Genomic DNA, 18,271 nt, shown 5'->3' on the forward strand with positions numbered 1-18,271 from the left:
GGTATAGCCCAAACCTGTCAAGATTACATTTTGAAATGTGAAATAACTATTTTTGGAAAAAAAACAATTTTGTGCAGGTATGGGCTGTTAATATTCTTTAAATGGTACATCTTCACCATACGTGTAAGAAAATGAACAAATATAACTTGCTGCCTGAATTATGGGTTGCAATTCTATTTAATATTAGACGTCCCTCAAAAAAATGCTGTAATGTCCTTGATAATGTTTAATACAAATATGCAAAAGGTGTGAACTTCTCCCCTCTCCATAATACATAATGGACACAGATAAAAATTCAAATTTCATTTATTTTTATTATTAAAATACATGAGTCAGTAAACAATCTGCAAACCCTGAATTTAGGCAGTTAACTTATGGGGAACAAATATTAAATGTTCTAAAAGACATAAATTCTAACACTTTACAGGTACTGCAATATTAATTTACTTTTTTCCATTGGATACAAAATTGTTTGCAGTAAAGCTCAAGCTAAATTTTGATTGTTATTTACTACAGAGATTAGTCTTAAGTACAAGATACACCCAGCATGTTACTTATTTACACTAGCATCAGATCATAAAATCTGAAGATTACATTTATAAACACTACAACCACATTAATATTTTTGACCCCAAAATTAATTAATCTAGGCACCTATAAAGTTTTCTAATAAAGGTTTAAACAGCAAAGGATACTACAAAGGATACCAAATCTCCCCAACTAAACCCCCTGCTACCATTTTTGAAGCAGAAGGGCAGGTGTCAATTCTTTGATTACAATGAAATGCATTTAAGTAGTTCTCAGGGGTGTGAAAAATCATCAACTTATCAAAATGAAAAGATAGCATTCACCATTTGTGCATGTGGGTATCTTGGAACAGAAATGCTCATCCCTGTAAGTAACCATGTTTTGAAATTATTTATTAAACATTCCAGGGAGATTTGAAATGATAGGAAAACAATGCTTTTTTATACTGTGCTTTCAATGACTTTGCTAGACAGATACTTTGTAGTTAATACACTCTGGGCTGCACTCGCCGATGTCTCAGGGACATTTATACAAAGGATAGGATAAATATGTCTGCACACCTTTTCACTGTTTCATTCAATAGACGGAAACTGTAAAAACTCTAGCAACTTTCTTATCAGCCTCTTCACTGAGAATCATGTCATCATAAATCAGTACAAAAAAGCTCTCATTCTCTCCAATGATACAATAAAAACAGTAGTCTTACATATTTAAAGTTGTTAATCTTCGGGGGAAAGCCAGGGGAATTAGAGAAAACCTGAATTAAACTTTATGGCTTTCTGAATGTCTTTTGGAATTCACACTAAAACCATTATAGCCTGTTAAGAGGTTGTGTGTACAATTATTCCTCTTAGTTTCATTCTCCCCTCTGCTCTACTCTATCCCCTCATTCATGAGAAAGGAAATATAAAACTCTTAGAAACACAGCTACTGAATATAAGATTTAATGTGCGCCAAACAAAAATATTAGTAACTCTCATTTTCATTGGCTAGAGAACATAGATTATTTAATCAGAATGTCAGATATGTTAATTATCTTATACTTCTCAATGTACCGGCAATGATATTGTACACATACAGATTTACTTACATGAAGTGTAACATCAGAAAGAAAATTTAAATCTTCAGTAGCAGGAAGGCAAATATAATTTATTTATTGTTGGGCACACTGAGATTCAACAGTGGGTTGAGATGACACACGGATGACTGGGTGTATCTTCTGTCGTTTAATTTTACTCTCTCCTTTTACCTCCTCTGATTCTTTGTCCAATTCCTTCTCAACTGGCTTTTCTACTTTCAGATCACCCTTGGATATCCTACAGAAAGAATATTCAAACAATCTTCCACTTTAACAGATCAAACATAATATACATGGTAACAGCAGAAAGTTAACCAACAACAATCAGAAATAAATAACTGGTTAAAATGCATTTCCACTCTCTATCATAATTTTAACTGTGAACACCAAGATCTAAAACAATTGGAAATACAATAGAATGGCTATAGATTAAAGGAAGAAAAGCATATTTAAAAATGCCAGAAAGCTCTGGATAAATCTCTGAACCAATCTACAAAAACATTAAAAGATAACCTTTACAGAAATTGTTAAATCATGCCACAGGTAATGAGGAAATGTCAATGATTTTGAAAAACAATTTCATTTCATAGATCTGCTGTAATTTCATGATTCAATTGAATTATCTGCCATTCAATCTAAGCACCAAATAGAAGAAAATTACTATAATGATAAAAAGGATTTTTTTTTAAAAAGAGCCAGCTGCTCCAACAAGACCAGATTAGTGTTCACCCTCTGCCCATGGAGCAGTTCTAAACTCATACTCTGTTATAAATTACAAACCAGCCCTGGAATATAGAAAAACACGCACACAAAATGCTGGTGGAACGCAGCAGCCCAGGGAGCATCTATAGGGAGAAGCAATGTCGACATTTCGGGCCGAGACGTCGACATTGCTTCTCCCTATAGATGCTGCCTGGCCTGCTGCGTTCCACCAGCATTTTGCGTGTGTGTTGCTTGAATTTCCAGCAGCTGCTGATTTCCTCGTGTTTGCCTGGAATATAGAGGCTCTCTATACCTTCTTGCATTTGATTTTCTTTCCAACTTTAAAATCCATTGAATGTTGGGGGGGGGGGGGGGGGGATGTCAACTGATTTTAAATACATTATATAATGGAATTGAAATGGACCCATCTGAGTTTACATCATGCTCCAGCCTTAACTGGACAGAAAACCCAGAAGTGTACTGGTTCTGGCTTGTTTAAAAACATACAAGATGAATGGACACATATCAGTTTATTCCCTTCTTCCACTTTGAAATGCAAATGACAAGAACAACCTGGAGGTCAAATAGCAGCAATCTGATCTGCTATTCTGCTGCTGGACTGAGTGCTAACAACACCCTACATCCAGCTCTTCAGCTTTATGTTAATCACAGCTGGTCTACCCAACGCAAGTCCATTTATTTGAATAGGGTCACTGAATGCAAATAAAAAACTAAAGTGCAGACAAGTTGTTCTTTATTTGACTTAAATTTAATTGATCTTAATTTTTAAAATTAAGTTTGAGTATATTTCCAATTAGTTGCTGAATAATTCAATTTAAGTCCTTTGACAGCATCAAGCTAGCAAACAGCCAGCAGGACTAGTTGGTAGACAGGGTCTCATGACTCATTACCCATGACCAAGTTGCCAGTTGCAGCCCAGTTTGCTTCATGGGTCAGACCAAAGGGGCTGCAAAATTCAAGTGTAGCTATGGAAATACTCCAGCTGGGGGGAAGAGCAGATCCAGGACAATCTGAACAATGCATTTCTAGCTATTCAATTCATGTCCTATTATTTTAAACAAGACTTTTAAATTACTCTGTAATATCCTCGGCTTTAATGAAAATTTCTAACCCTAATGCATGGTTTTCCGGCTTTTTTATTTCTCATTATTCAAGTAAAGAAACTGCACTACACTCTCTATTGTATCCTTGAGACTATTTAAAAACTCAGCTAGAGTTTAAAAAAATACACAAGGCCCTTCTGACTGAAAAAGAAGCCATTCCTTTTGTCTTCTGGACAAAGCAAGCAACTTTTGGAGGAAAACAGATAAGTAACATCAGATACAGTAATATAGTATTTTATAATGCAATACTACACTCACAAAATAAACACCAGTAAATTAAATTTTAGCACAAAAAAATGAAAGTGCCCTCAAGTCCTGAAGCAGTATTTATACAATAAATTAGCTAATTATACAATGGGAAAAAGCTTAAATAATGCTTACATATTTATTGCACAAGTCATAACTCATTACAGGATGTTTTGGATCTGTCAGAATGTGATTCTTAAAGCAGTATTTCCCATACTCAAATGACTTTTTTTGCAATGTGTCATCAAGTGATTTCTTCAACTCTTTTCAATGAGGCACAAGAACATGTGGGGTGTTTATTACTGTAATCCTGGAAGACTTAACTGGAGTTATTGCTGCACACCTGTTTCCAAGCTAATCTTGACTTGAGTGCAACAGATCTATTCTCATGAAATCACAGCAGTCTACAAAACCAATTTCTTTCAAGAATGTTCAAAGGCAATATAGTTTTAAAAGTTCACATATTTTTTCACATATATTCACAAGTTTTACAAGGGCAGAGAGATAAAGATGATGCATCAGAAAAGTATTTTCACACCAATAATAAAAAAAAATACATTGACTGATCCTCCAAGCACAATAATAGAATTACAAACCTGAAATAATTTGTTATTCAGGACATTAGTCCTGTAACAGTTGAAAAGCCAAAAAGCCAGTTAAAACTCAGAGTTAATACGAACAAGAATTGAACTGTACCAGTGTCACAACTTAGTGAGATGTACATTTCATCAATGCACACTAATTGAACAACTGTGGATAGACTGCATTTGAAATCTGAACATTCTCTCTCCAGTGGATGTTAGTACTGCTTTATCACTGATTTTATTTATTAATCCCACCCTCCAAGATATTTATAATCGAACACACGAGATAGATTCACATGGGTCACATGATGAAGATTTAAACATGTTTTCTGCTTTCAAGTTCAGTCTTCTGGGTTGAACTCCATCCGTCACCTCTCTGCCTAGCTCTGTATTGTCAATATCACGTTGCCACCTACGACAACCTTCTACACTACCCACAATGTCACCAAGCTTCATGTCAAACTTACTACCCTTTGCAAGCCAGTTCTGAATACACATAGCCAAGTACAAAAGCACAAAATAAAAGTTGCAACATAAAACTTAATTTCAAGCCACCATAGATCTGAGCTAAAACAAGCTAACCTGTATTTCAAATGCTAACAATGCAGTTATTAATTAGGTTTACACAGCTCTTCGGCCCACAATGTTGTGTCACACTTTTAATATACTCCATGATCAATCAAGTCCTTCCCTCTGCTACATAGCCCATAAACCTCCATTTTTCTTTCATCCTTATGCCTGTACAAGATTCTCTTAAATGTCTCTTAACATATCAGCTACTACTACCACCACCAATACATGCCAGCCACTTAGCATTCTCTGTGTAAAAATACCTACCTCTGACATTTCCCCTCAACTTAAAAAGGTTGTCTTTTGGTATTAGTCTTTGCTGCCCTAGGAAAAAGACACTGCCTGTTCATGCTGCCATTATCTTTTATAATCTTATACGCCACTATTAAAAGTCACCTCATCCTCCCCTCCACTCCAAAGAGGAAAAAGCAAGCACATTCAACCTTTCCTCATAAGGCATGTTGTCCAGGCAGCAGAGTTTTAGAGCTGTAACATTACCTTGCCACTCCTGAACTCAATGCTCTGACTAATGAAGCCTAACACACCATACAACTTCTTAACCTCCATACACACTTACATGGCAACAGGAGAGATCTACAGACCTGCACCCCCAAGGTGCCCTTGTTCCTCCTAACTGCTAAGAATTCGGCCACTGTATTCTGCTTTCAAGCTCAACCTCCTGAATTGAACTCCATCTGTCACTACTCTGCCCAGCTCTGCATTGTTGTAATCTATGACAACAATCTATAATATCCACAACAACTTACTAACTCACCATTCTACTTCCTCATCTAAGTTTACAAAAATCCCAGAGCAGGGGTCTGAGAACAGATCCCTGCAAAGCACCAGAAGTTGCTGAACTCTAGGCATTATATGCTCCATCTGCTACCACCCTTTGCAAGCCAGTTCTGAATCTACACAGCCAAGTTTCCATAGATCCCACGCCTCATAACTTTCTGGATGAGCCACTTCATCAATTTATTTTGTCACCTCCTCAAAAAAAAAACCTCAAACCAGGATCTCTGTTCCTCACACAGACATGCTGACTAGCCTGGTTTGACTATGCTTCTCCAAATGCTCATAAATCCTGTCCCTAAGAATCTCTCCATTAGTTTGTCCACAACTGAAGTAAGACTCACTGGTCTATAATTCCCATTACATTTCTTGAACAAAGGAACAACAACATTTGCCATTCTCCAATCCTTAACATATAGCAAAGTATTCCCAAACTTGATTCTCTCTTCCTCAAACAAACGACACATTCTCTATCCACTGCCTTTCTGTTCATTTACCTTCTTGCTTTCTATTTGACACATTTTTAATTCAGTGAATTGACCACATTAATAGTTTCAACACATCCTCATCATCATTCTCCTAGTCCTACTGTATGGAATACCTTAATTTGATTTTCTTACTCTTACACAAGACATACAGTAGAATAGCCGGCTGAGCAACCCAACCTGTGCTCCAGAGGAGATTACCACTTTCCCATCACCAATATTCACTCTCTCCCTTAAATGAAATACAGAGGTCACCTTATTTCTCTGATTTCTCTCCAAAAACAAAAATGTTCTCCTTGGTTTTTCTTGTAATGATCTATCTCTTCCCTGGACTTCCAATATTTCCTCTAGAAGTAAATGTTCTACATTTTCTTTACCATAAAAGATATGTCAATATCTTACCATAAACAGATACCCCAAAAAAAATGTTTAAAAAAAACAAAATTCCTCAGAATAAGAAAATGCTCATGTTGCAGGTGAGAGGGAGCATGCCGGACAGCATGAGAGGGATTTTTTACCTTAAAACATTTGGTATTTGATTTTTAACTTTTCTATAATTTTGATTAGATTCATTTTTTTTTATACATTTAGCACAGGAAAACTGGAAAGTCAACCCAGAGGACTCTTTAAGGTTATTTAACCAGTCACTAACTTTGTCCTGTCCATTTTCTGATCAATTTTCCAAATCTTTTAATTACCTTTATCTAAAAATCTTTTGATCTCAGTCTACAATATGCTCAATGACTAAGCATCTACAGTTCTGAGATATAGTTAGGGATCACTTTTGTTTAATACTTGGTAAGACGAAATATGGTTTCCCCCATGGGGGAGCAATTATAAGCACAATATTCAAAGTAAAAGTTGCCAAATTTGCAGAAGATTTTAGCAAGCCATTTTATTCTCATAGTAACATAATAGAAGCATTTAGGCCATTTGGCGTCTTAAGCATGATACAACTGCAACATCTTTTCCTCCAGCAATCTCCTACCCATACCCAATACCTTTCAATTTCTCTAATACCAATGGTGAGCCTCCTCAGTCACCCATGGTAAAGAATTCCAAAAATCTATCACCAGTGCATGAATAAATGATCTACCACTTATTATGTGGTTGTGACCCTTGGAGAAAATTTCACCCTGATCCCTACCCGGTCAAGTTCTCCAATAACAACAACAACTGGAACATTTCTATTAAGTCACCCTTTCTTATTAAGTTAGAGACCAAAACTTCAGGTGTGAACTCACTAAAGGCTAATAAAAATATAGTAACCTTTATTCTTGTACTCAAATTGTTGATCAAAGATCAACATCACATTTGTCTTCCTGGAGACACAAGAGACTGCAGATGCTGATATCTGGAGCAACAAACAATCTGCTGGATGAACTCAGTGGGTTAAGCAGTATCTGTGGCAGGAAAGAAATTGTCGATTTTAGAGTCAAAAACCTGCATTAGGGCTGAAAGAGACAAGATGGCTAGTATAAACCACTTTTGTTTTCCTAACTGCCTGGCATATCTGCCTTGTGTATAAAGATACTAGGTCCATTTCACAATCTCTAATAAATGTTATTGCCACAAATCAACTCAATGTGCAGAGATAATCAAAATGGCAAAGATCTAATAGCTTCTCATGGAACTGTTGAATAGATTACAATTATTCATTAAATACTGAAAAATAAGCACCTTGGAATCAGTATTTCCCCTCGCCTCTTTCACTAAATACTCTGGTTGTAAATCTATACCCTTAATTACTGAGCCAGATTTATTAGCTTGCTTTGTTGCTCATATTCCGTCTGCTGTAATACACTGCAAGATTCTTTTTATATTCTACAGAACTGATTTCAATTTATGTATGGTATTTAAAATTCTAGTGTATAAAAATGCTGATTATTTCAATACCAGCGCAACAGTATTTAGAGAGCAAAACGTACTATTTTTCAGAGACAATTACTGTGCCTGTAAAAAGTATTTACCCCCCCCCCACCCCTGGAAGTTTTCATGTTTTATTGTTTTACAACATTGACTCATAGTGGATTTTTTTTAAACTCTGATCAACAGGAAAAGACTCTTTGGTGTCAAAGTGAAAACAGATCTCTACAAAGTGATCTAAATGAATTACAAATATAAAACACAAAATAATTAATTGAATTATTATTCACCCCCTTCAATATATAGTAGATGTGCCTTTAGCAGCAATTACAGCCTTGAATCTGTGTGGATAAGTCTCCTATCAACTTTGCACATCTGGGCACTGTAATGTTTCCCCATTCTTCTTTTAAAAAACTGCCCAAGCTTTGTCAGATTGCATGGGGATTGTGAGTGAACAGCCCTTTAAGTCCAGTCACAAATTCTCAATTGGACTGAGGTCCTGACTATGACTTGGCCACTCAAGGACTTCAACTATGTTGTTTTTAAGCCATTCCTATGTAGCTTTATGCTTGGGGCCACTATCTTGATGGAAAACTGATCTTCTCCCAGGTCCTATTCTCTTGCAGATTGCATCAGGTTTCTCTCCAGGATCTTCCTGTATTTTGCTGCATTCATTTTACTCTCTACCTTCACAAGCCCTCCAGAGTGTGCTGCAGTGAAGTATCCCCACAGCAAGATGCAGCCATCAACATGCTTTGATGATGTGCGCTGTTTGGCTTATGCCAAACAGAGTTTAGGCTGATGGCCAAAAATCTCAGCTTTGGTTTCCATCAGATCTTCTTCCATCTGACTTCAGTCTCACATATGCCTTCTGGCAAACTCTAGCTGAGATTTCCTCTGAGTTTTTTCTCCCCCAACACTGGCTTTCTCTTTGCCACTCTCCCATAAAGCTGTGACTGACTAAACACCTAGACAATGGTTGTTTATGTGCAGTCTCTGCCATCTCAGCCACTGAAGCTTGCAACTCCTCCAGAGTTGGCATAGATCTCCTGGCGGCTGCCCTCACTAGTCCTCTTCTTGAATGGTCACTCAGTTTTTGAAGACTGCTTGCTCTAGGCAGATTTACAGCTGTCAAATTCTTTCCATATCTAGATGATTAACTTAACTGTACTCCAAGGGATAGTCAGTGTCTTGCTTGGAGTGTTCTTTTGTCTTCATGGTGTAGTTTTTGCCAAATACTGACTCACTAGCAGTTGGACCTTCCAGATAGTGTATTTTCACTACAATCAAAATAGAAACACTGACTGCATTCAGGTGATTCCCATTTAACTAATAACGTGACTTCTAAAACAAATTGGTTGCACCAGTGATGATTTGGTGTATCGTATTAAAGGGGGCGAAAACATTGAATTAACTATTTTGTGTTTAATATTTGTAATTCATTGAGATCACTTTGTAGAGATGTATTTTCACTTTGACATGAATAAGTCTTTTTCTGTTGATCAGTGTCAGAAAAAGCCAAATTAAATCCATTATGATTCAATGTTGTAAAACAATAAAACATGAAAACTTTTAAGGAGTGTGAATACTTTTTATAGGCACTGCATATCTTATTACTTAGAAAAACAAACCAGCTGACACCATTTCTGCTGACTGTGGTCTATAGTGAAGCTAGCAGTAATGCAAAATCTACATCATAAATTAGAATATATTATTCAATTACAAAACTTTACCATGACAGCCCCAAGCCCAGCTGCGAAAGGACGAGGGCTGGGCATGTGACTACCAGTCCCATCCCGTAGAAAGCCAGTGCAATAGAAAGACAAGGAGAAGCTCCAAAAGCTTCATCCCTGGGAGAGGAAGGTTACACCAAGAAGACAGGCTACATCAGTGACAATTTGAAAGATTGGCCCAGGACAGAGGACTCTGGCAAGCTATTGTTGATGGCCTATGCCCCAGGAGGGGTGATTGTGCTTAAGTAACTGGAATACAAGCCTAATTTTTCTATTACAAGCGCATGTTCACTAGATCATGTATATAACCACATTTAAATGATATTCAGTTTGAAAAGAACCTATTCACTTTTTAAGGAAGCAATACAAAACAGTCAAACAAATGCATTAGTTCTATTCTCAACTCATTATCAATAGTGATTTACATTTGCTCACAAGATAGAAAGTGAAAATGTTTAGCAGAATTCAAAATATTGAAGAGGAAGGATGGCAAAAGAGGTGAGAATATACACAAAAAGAAAGAGAAGAACAGCTGCAGAACCCTGTCTCTGGGAATTGCTGCCCACAGTCAGAACAGAAATATCAGGTTACATACACATTTCTAGCAGTTTTCATTGCATCCTAGCGATTAACCAAGAATTTTATAGGGGAAGTCGTCTTTGACAAGTGGAGTTATATTTTGAAGTGGCAGTTTAACCCGTTGGAGGCAGCATGGATCTAAAGTTGTTTAAGATGTAGGAGAAAAGACAAAAGCACAAGTAAATTTCCAGTAAGGAAAGAATATTCAGGTGATACAAATAAAGTGAACAATATCAAAATAATGATACTACACTTAACACAATTCTGTTTGAATGCCAGTGGTGTACTTGATATAGACACTGATGAGCAACAGCATGCATTGCCAATCTACCCATGATAATTCAGTTGTGTCTGCACAAAAATAAATTACCCAATAATTTCAATTAAGCAAATAAACTGCTTCAACAAAATTATCAGAGAATTTCAAATACACAAATGAATAAAATATGATCCCAAATTATGGAGTTCAAGATCACTAGATAAGAATTTGTTATGAAAGACAGTTAAGAGTAGTGCAGATACTTGCAAACTAAATTTGTTGTCCTGCAAGTTTCTGAAAGCGACAGTTCGTTGAGTGACATTGCGATAGCAAGCCTATTGGCTGGATCAAGAACAGCACTAATAAATGACTGAACAGATTAATGTGGTTTTGGAGAATACAAAAATAGCAGGGTATTGAAGCAGTTAGGTCTAAGGAAAAGTAAAATTAAATGAAAAAAACAATCTAACTCTGACAGCAAATCAGAACAAACTAAGTGTTTTTAAGCTGAAGCTCAGGTGAATAAATGAGGTAAATTTGACAATTATTTATGACACTGGTTTCAGTCCACTTCTTTACATAGTCAGTTTCAAGCATTTCAAAGCAGTTACAAAAGCAAAGGTGAGCACAGAGGGAAATGGAAAGGAAAAATAAATTAAATTAGGTACTTTTTAAAATTAACAATCAAAATAAATGCATGGTGCTGATTAACAAGATTATGCTAGCTGAACAATACACATTCCAAAACTGCAGCAAGCAGGACAAAATGATTTTTAAAAAACTGCACACAACCTAGGCCTGCCTCTTCATTAAAATACATCTAGTCTTCCATAATTTGGAGAGTCCAAACTTTGGTAAGGCAGTGAAAATGGTGAAAACATAGCCAAAGAAACCAAGAACAAAGCACAGACCATAGTTCATGCAGTAGAAGAAGTGCGCAGCAGGCCAGCGTGAAATGTTGGGCAATAGTTGAAATCGAGGCACTGACCTTGGGGAGGGAGTTGGTCTGGAGACTTCAGTCTTCCACCGTTCAGAAAGAACTTGAACTTCACCTGCTTCTTGCATGATCCGTACCCGTTTGCCTTCTTTAGGAGTTTGTTTACTGTCTAGTTCCAGCTCTGTTATTTGCGTGTCATTAGCAGACAGTGGATCCAAAGATGGAGTAGATTGTACTTCAGCTTTGGAGAGTGGAGTTGATTTCTCATTGTGCAGCACGTCAGTCTGCCTTTTTCTGGTTTCAGTCACTTTATCAGATGACAGAGTCGTCTCATTAGCTGGAGTAATACTGCATACAGGTATTGAATTCTCATCGTGCAGCACGTCAGTCTGCCTTTTTCTGGTTTCAGTCACTTTATCAGATGACAAAGTCGTCTCATTAGCTGCAGTAACACTGCATACAAGCCGAGCTTCTTCGTGCACTTCCACCGGAAGCCTCTCCTTCTTGCAGTTTTGTGTCCTGTTCTTAACTTCTGGAATTCAAAATTTACCAACTTAATTCTAGCTAACAGATTTAGTTTTAATCTTAAAAACATTTAGCAAGGGATTTTAAAAGTTCTCATCTTACAGAATAAAACAGTACAGAAGCTTTATATTTTTAACTGTATTCATTGAAAGTGCATTATTTAAAATAGCCATTTAGCTGCCAAACAGGTCAGATATACAAAAGAAAATTGGGACAGTGGTCCTCCATCAGTTTGCTGCAGCATCCAAGGGACAGGACATTTATGAAGTCACTCCTTTGTCAACATCTTCCCAAGATTCATTTGTAAAGTTCACTTCATTTGAAAGTGGTAGCAGTAAATACGTAGTTAATACAAAAATAAATTATGTGCTTAATTTAAGCAAAAAAATCCAAATCTGGTTGGAGAGAGGAACTAGAATGGAACATATAAAATAAAATCCAAACATACATATTCTTCTAAAAATATTGTTCATCTTTATTAAATTTTCATTGCAAGTAGTGTATTTTTTTTTAAAGAAAGGTTTCATGATGTTGACACTATTCACCTTGAATCACTGCAACACTTGAAAATAGGACCAGGTGATTCAGCTCTTCAAACAGATTGCAATATTACATTCTAACTTGTATATAGTTTAAGCCCACATAGCTCTCTGCTTTTACATCACAACATGCAATTAAAGATCCATCACTGAGCAATGAAAATATCAATTGAAAGTAATTTTGAGATCAAGCACATATATTATACCAATCTAGATTTATTGGAATCTTCATGTAGAGTAAGAATGTTCTTGCATTTATATTACAATAATGTACCAAAACAGATTTCTAATTATTTACTATATTACTAGTCTAAACAAACTCAGTATGGTTTTTAAGTATACAACTATACCATAAAAAATTCTTCTGGGGGTTGATGTGTTCTTTAGATGGAGCTTCAAGAATCAGGAGCAAGTCTCAGATTGAGAGGCTAGCTATTTAGAGCAGAGATGAGAATTAATTTCTTCATCTGCTGGAAAATAAATATTCAGCATTCTCTAAACTAAGGAATAAGACAGACCGATGTTTAAAAAAAATACAAGGCATGGGTTTAGTGCAAGGAAGTGATGATGAGGTAGAAAATCACTCATGATCTTGGTGAAAGGCAAAGTTGACACAAAGGGCCAATTGATTTTCTCCAGCTTTTGTTTTCTGTGATAGCAAGCATGTAGCTGGAAACATAAATGATAGCATTTAACAATTTAAACAAAATTAATGTATTCAACATAGCTTCAATTTAAATTAATAACTAGAATTATTTATCACTTGAACACCTTTGAGGTTAATAATGCATTGAGCAAAAGCAAGGAAGTATTTCTACATTCTATAGTGTTACAAGAAAGATACAGGCATGGATAGAGGAATGCCCAACTGGCAGAAGGCAGTGAGTGGGAATAAAGGGAGCTTTTCTGGTTGGTTGCCAGTGACTAGTAGTGTTCCTCAGGGGTCATTACTTGGACCGCTAGTTTTCACATTGTTTGTCAATGATTTAGCTGGTGGAATTGATGGCTGTGTGGCAAAGTTTCCAGATGATACAAAGATAGCTGAAGGGGTAGATAGTACAGAGGAAGCAATGCGATTGCAGCAGGACTTCGCCAAATTGGAAGAATAGGCAAATAAGTGGCAGATGGAATAGTGTTGGGAAATGTATGATAATGCATTTTGGTAAAAGAACAATAGTGTGGACTATTATCTAAATGGGGAGAAGGTTCAAGACTCAAGCAAGACTCCCAGAAGGTTAATTTATATGTGAAGTCTGTGGTAAAGAATGCAATTGTAATGTTGGCACTTATTTCAAGGGTATTAGAATATAAAAGCAAGGAGACAATGCTGAACCTTTATAAGACACTAGTCAGGCCGAACTTGGAAGTATTGTCAACATTTTTGGCCCCATATCTCAGAAAGGGTGTGCTGCGATTGGACAGAATCCAGAGGAGGTTCACAAGGGATGATTCTGGGAATGACAGGGTTATTGCATGAGGAGCATTTGGCAGCTTTGGGCCTGTACTCACTGGAATTTAGAAGATTGCAGGGAGATCTCATTGAAACCTGCCGAATGTTGAAAAAACTAGATAAGGTGGATATGTTAAGAATTTTCCTTTGGTAGGAATATCTGGACCTAGAGGGCACAGCCTCGAAATTGACCTTTTAGAACAGAGGTAAGGAGGAATGTGTTTTTTTTAAAGCTAGCAAGTAGTGAATCTATGGAATGCTCTGCCACAGAGTGTGGTGGAAGCCAAGGCCGAGTGTATATTGATAGTATAGCATCAAAGGATATGGTTTGAAGGCAGGTGTACAGGGTTGAGTGGGATCTGGAATCAGCCACGACGGACTGGCAGAATAGACTTGATGGGTTTAAAGCCTAATTCTGCTCCCATGTCTTCTAGTTAATAACTCACCTGAATCCTGAAGAACGGCATGCATAAAGGATGTGGTACCATTCAGAAGCAGTAAGAAATTGGCACCGAATTGTTCCAGAAATATTAAAAGCAAATTGTCTTTATTGCCTGTATTCTTGAAAATTTTAAAAATTACAACATGCCATAAGAGTCCAATTGCCAACCAGTTAAATACCTTGAAGAAATTTATGGGAATTCAAGGGAATCTTATTCCCTTCTACCATGCAAGAGAATAAAGCACTGATAAATTTCAAGTTAGAAACTGGCACACTACAAAACATAAAAATAACTGGAACAATTACATCTTAAAAATTGAATTCATAGAAGTATCTTCATACTTCCATTAAAATACTTAACAAATGCTGATCTTGAAATGTAGTTATTGTTGAAAAGCAGAGATCAAGACACCATTTATGCACAAAAGGTTGCTGTAAATACTAACGAGCTAATCAACATGCAAGCTACTTTACTGATGTCAGTTCAGAGGTAATTGTTCAGTGAACTGGGGATAACTATCCTGTTCTTGACTGCTGGCTTTTAAAAATTCAAATTTATAAGTTCACAAAGATACCTTCAGGTTCGTATTTAAGCCTCATCTCATCCAGTTTGACTCGAAGCTTCATGTTTTCACTCTGATATTGTTTCAACTGTCTCTCATTGGCGTAAAATTTACGTTCAACTTCTAAGACACGCTGACTCTCTGCAAGAGCCTTCATGCGTTGTAAAGAGAGCTCATCATTCACTGTCTGATTTTCTTTCCTAGTGTAATAGTTACATTATATTAGTGACATTAATACAGAAATTCAATAAGTTTTAACTTAGTAAAGAGCATGTTTTATCGCCATTTTTCCTCATTTAAAAAAAAACTTATTCCTACCAGATCCTGTCAAAAGTTCAAGTTAACTGCAGTAAGAGTTAAGTGGTTGCAATACATCATCCAACTTCCACCCTACCCTCAAATTCACCTGGTCTATTTCCAACACCACCCTTCTCTTTCTCAATCTCACTGTCTCTATAGCCAGAGACAGCGTATCCATCTTTGGACTCTCACAGCTACCAAGACTGCACCTCATCCCACTCTAATACTTGTAAAAACGCCATCCCCTTTTCTCAATCCCTCTGCCTCCACTGCATCTGCTCTCAGGAGGAGGCTTTTCATTATAGAACAATGAGAAATCCTCCCTTTTCGAAGAAAGGGGCTTCCCTTGCTCCACCATCAATGCTACCTACAACCGCATCTCTTCCATTTCACATGTTTGTTCTTACCCCATCCTCCAGTCACCCTAACAGGGATAGGGTTCCTCTTGTCCTCACCTACCACCTCATCAGTCTCCACATCCAGCGCATAATTCTCTGAAACTTCTACCACCTCCAATAGGATCCCACCAGAAAGCACATCTTTCCCTCCCCATCCAGCCCCCCACTTTCTGCAGGAATCGCTCCCTATGCTTCTCCTTTGTTCATTCATCCCTCCCCACTGATCTCCCTCCTTCCTCCCTCACTAGTGTACCAAGTGCTACACCTGCTCCCTCACTACCACCCAGAGCTCTAAAAAGCCCTGCCAGGTGAGGCGACACTTCACCTGTGAATTTGTTGGGGTCATTTTCTGTGTTCGGTGCTCCTGGTGTGGCCTCCTGTACATTGGTGAGACCTGACGTAGATTAGGAGACCGCTTTGCTGAGCATCTACGCTCTGTCTGCCAGAACAAGTGGGATCTCCCAGTGGCCACCCATTTTAATTCCACTTCCCATTCCAATATGTCCATCCATGGCCCCCTCCACTGTCATGAGGCCATTCTTAGGTTGGAGGAGCAACAGCTAATATTCCATTTGGGTCTCCAAACTGATGGCATGAACATCGATTTCTCAAACTTCTGATAATGCCCACCCCAACACTCCCCATCCTTCTCCGTTTCCTATCCCCTTTTCTCTCTCACCTCATCTCACCAATCAACTTCCCAGCACTTTACTTCGTCCCTCCCCTGTAGGTAGCACTCACCACCTAGTGGTTCTTTCTCACCTCCCCCTATATTTAAAATCTACTCCTCAGCTTTTTATCTCCAGTCCTGCTAATGGGTTTCAGCCCAAAATGTCGACTGTACTTATTCCCCGTAGATGCTGCCTGGCCTGCCGAGTTCCTCCAGTATTTTGTGTGTGCTGCTCAGATTTCCAGCATCTACATACAGATTTTCTCGTTTGTGCAATAATACATACTTCGTATACAACAGATATGGAGGAAGAAATGTTTACAGTTGAAGTAGGAAGAACCACATGGAGAGGATCACTGCATATTTAAAATGCATCATCCAATTATTTAAAGAGTTAATATTAACTCTTCTTTAAAACTATTCAAAAATAAAGAAAACTACAACACTGACATTCCTTTGTAGTTCAGGGTTCATTCCCATCAAGATTTGTTGAAATAAGGCAAAACCAAAACCAAACTTGCATAATTTCCAAACAACAAGAGCATGCGAGCACTAGGTCAGGTAGCTAGCAGGACTTACTGTCACCTGACTGGCTGTAACAGCATACTACATTGTGCTGCTTTAGACCTGAGAACAAATCCAGTAAAAGGTACACTGCAACTAAAAAGTGACAACTAAAAAATGGAGACTTAAAAAATAGTGTAAACCTGAACATGCTGGAAACATTCAGCACATCAAGCAGAATCTGTGGATGAAAATAATAAGAAAGTTTCAGCTCCAGGTCCCTTGTTCAGAATCAGAAGTGAGAAACTCCTTAAATTAGATTTTATGCTGGTATAGAGCACAACTATACTAGGGATATTTTCTAGGTTAAAACACTTAGTAACTAAACACACCTCCAGTAAAGTCCTTGATATAGTTTCAAAGACAATGCCCACATATTTATTAAGTGACTGCATGATGATCAAATGAATTCTCTACTCTAATTGCAGGTGCTGTCTAACAGGCTATGACTCTAAACATTTCCTAATAGTCAATTCCATCTCCCAGAGGCATCAATATTCATAAAGGCAGCTGACCTAAAGCTAGCTTCCTGAGTAAACTATTTTCAAAAGCTTATTATTGTTCATAATGCAAACCTGAAACATACTTGGCATTATCAATTTGTTGTTTCAGCAATTCAACGTAATACTGCCCATCTCCAAAATCTGCAGCATCAACTTCATTATGATTTTCCCCAGAATCATAATTCATCTAAAATATAAAAAGATAAAGAATGGAGAAACATTGCTTTCATAATAATATTACAAGATTTTCAACTGCTAACTTCCATTGAAACTGACAAGTTTCACTTACTTCCATTTTTTCCAGACGTCGTAGCTTTACCACTAGAGCTTGAATTTCATTATTCTTCTGTGCAAGCATTGATTGTAAACGTTCCAGCTGTCCCGGGTCTGACTGTAAGCCCTTTATTTGTAACATGGTGGCTATCTGCACCTAAAAGAATAAAATCAGAACCTTGAAGTCCTTAGGTATTATTGCAAGTGTCAAAATTTTCTTAACATTTTTATTGAAATTGTATCCAAATATTATTGGAATTCTTCCTTCTCAACACAATACTCTCAAAAATAAAAACAAAAGGACCGGCAACCCAGAAGTCTGGGTAGGCTGCTCTCAGACATGAGCTCACTTCTCACTACTGCATCTGAACTTAAATTCAGTTAATAATTTAATAACCAATGACAATCAGAATCAGATTTATTAACACTGGCATATGTCATGAAATTTGTCATTTTGCAACAACTGTACATTGCAATACATAATGAAAACTAAAAATTACTATACAAATTAAGTAAGTAGTGCAAAAAGAGAGGATAAAGAAAAAATATTGAGGTAGT

At 37.2% G+C, this 18,271-nt stretch overlaps 1 protein-coding gene across 4 annotated transcripts in view; it reads right to left on the minus strand.

Annotated features, from left to right (window-relative positions):
• Positions 1-290: 290 nt before the first annotated feature.
• The window catches only part of spdl1 (spindle apparatus coiled-coil protein 1), a 68,987-nt gene continuing 51,006 nt past the window's right edge, over positions 291-18,271 (minus strand). For 3 of the 4 annotated variants that reach the window (XM_073072908.1, XM_073072907.1, XM_073072909.1), the window contains exons 8-12: positions 17,730-17,870; positions 17,524-17,627; positions 15,018-15,205; positions 11,538-12,018; positions 291-1,844 (exon numbers count right to left, since the gene is read on the minus strand). In XM_073072908.1, coding sequence (XP_072929009.1) covers positions 1,682-1,844; positions 11,538-12,018; positions 15,018-15,205; positions 17,524-17,627; positions 17,730-17,870 — 1,077 coding nt within the window. In that variant the 3' untranslated portion in view covers positions 291-1,681. Of the gene's footprint in view, positions 1,845-10,306; positions 10,429-11,537; positions 12,019-15,017; positions 15,206-17,523; positions 17,628-17,729; positions 17,871-18,271 lie in introns of all 4 variants that reach the window. The other variant, XR_012102205.1, reaches the window with a different exon arrangement.

Source organism: Hemitrygon akajei, chromosome 19 (assembly GCF_048418815.1).
Source record: "Hemitrygon akajei chromosome 19, sHemAka1.3, whole genome shotgun sequence".
NCBI lineage: Eukaryota > Metazoa > Chordata > Chondrichthyes > Myliobatiformes > Dasyatidae > Hemitrygon > Hemitrygon akajei.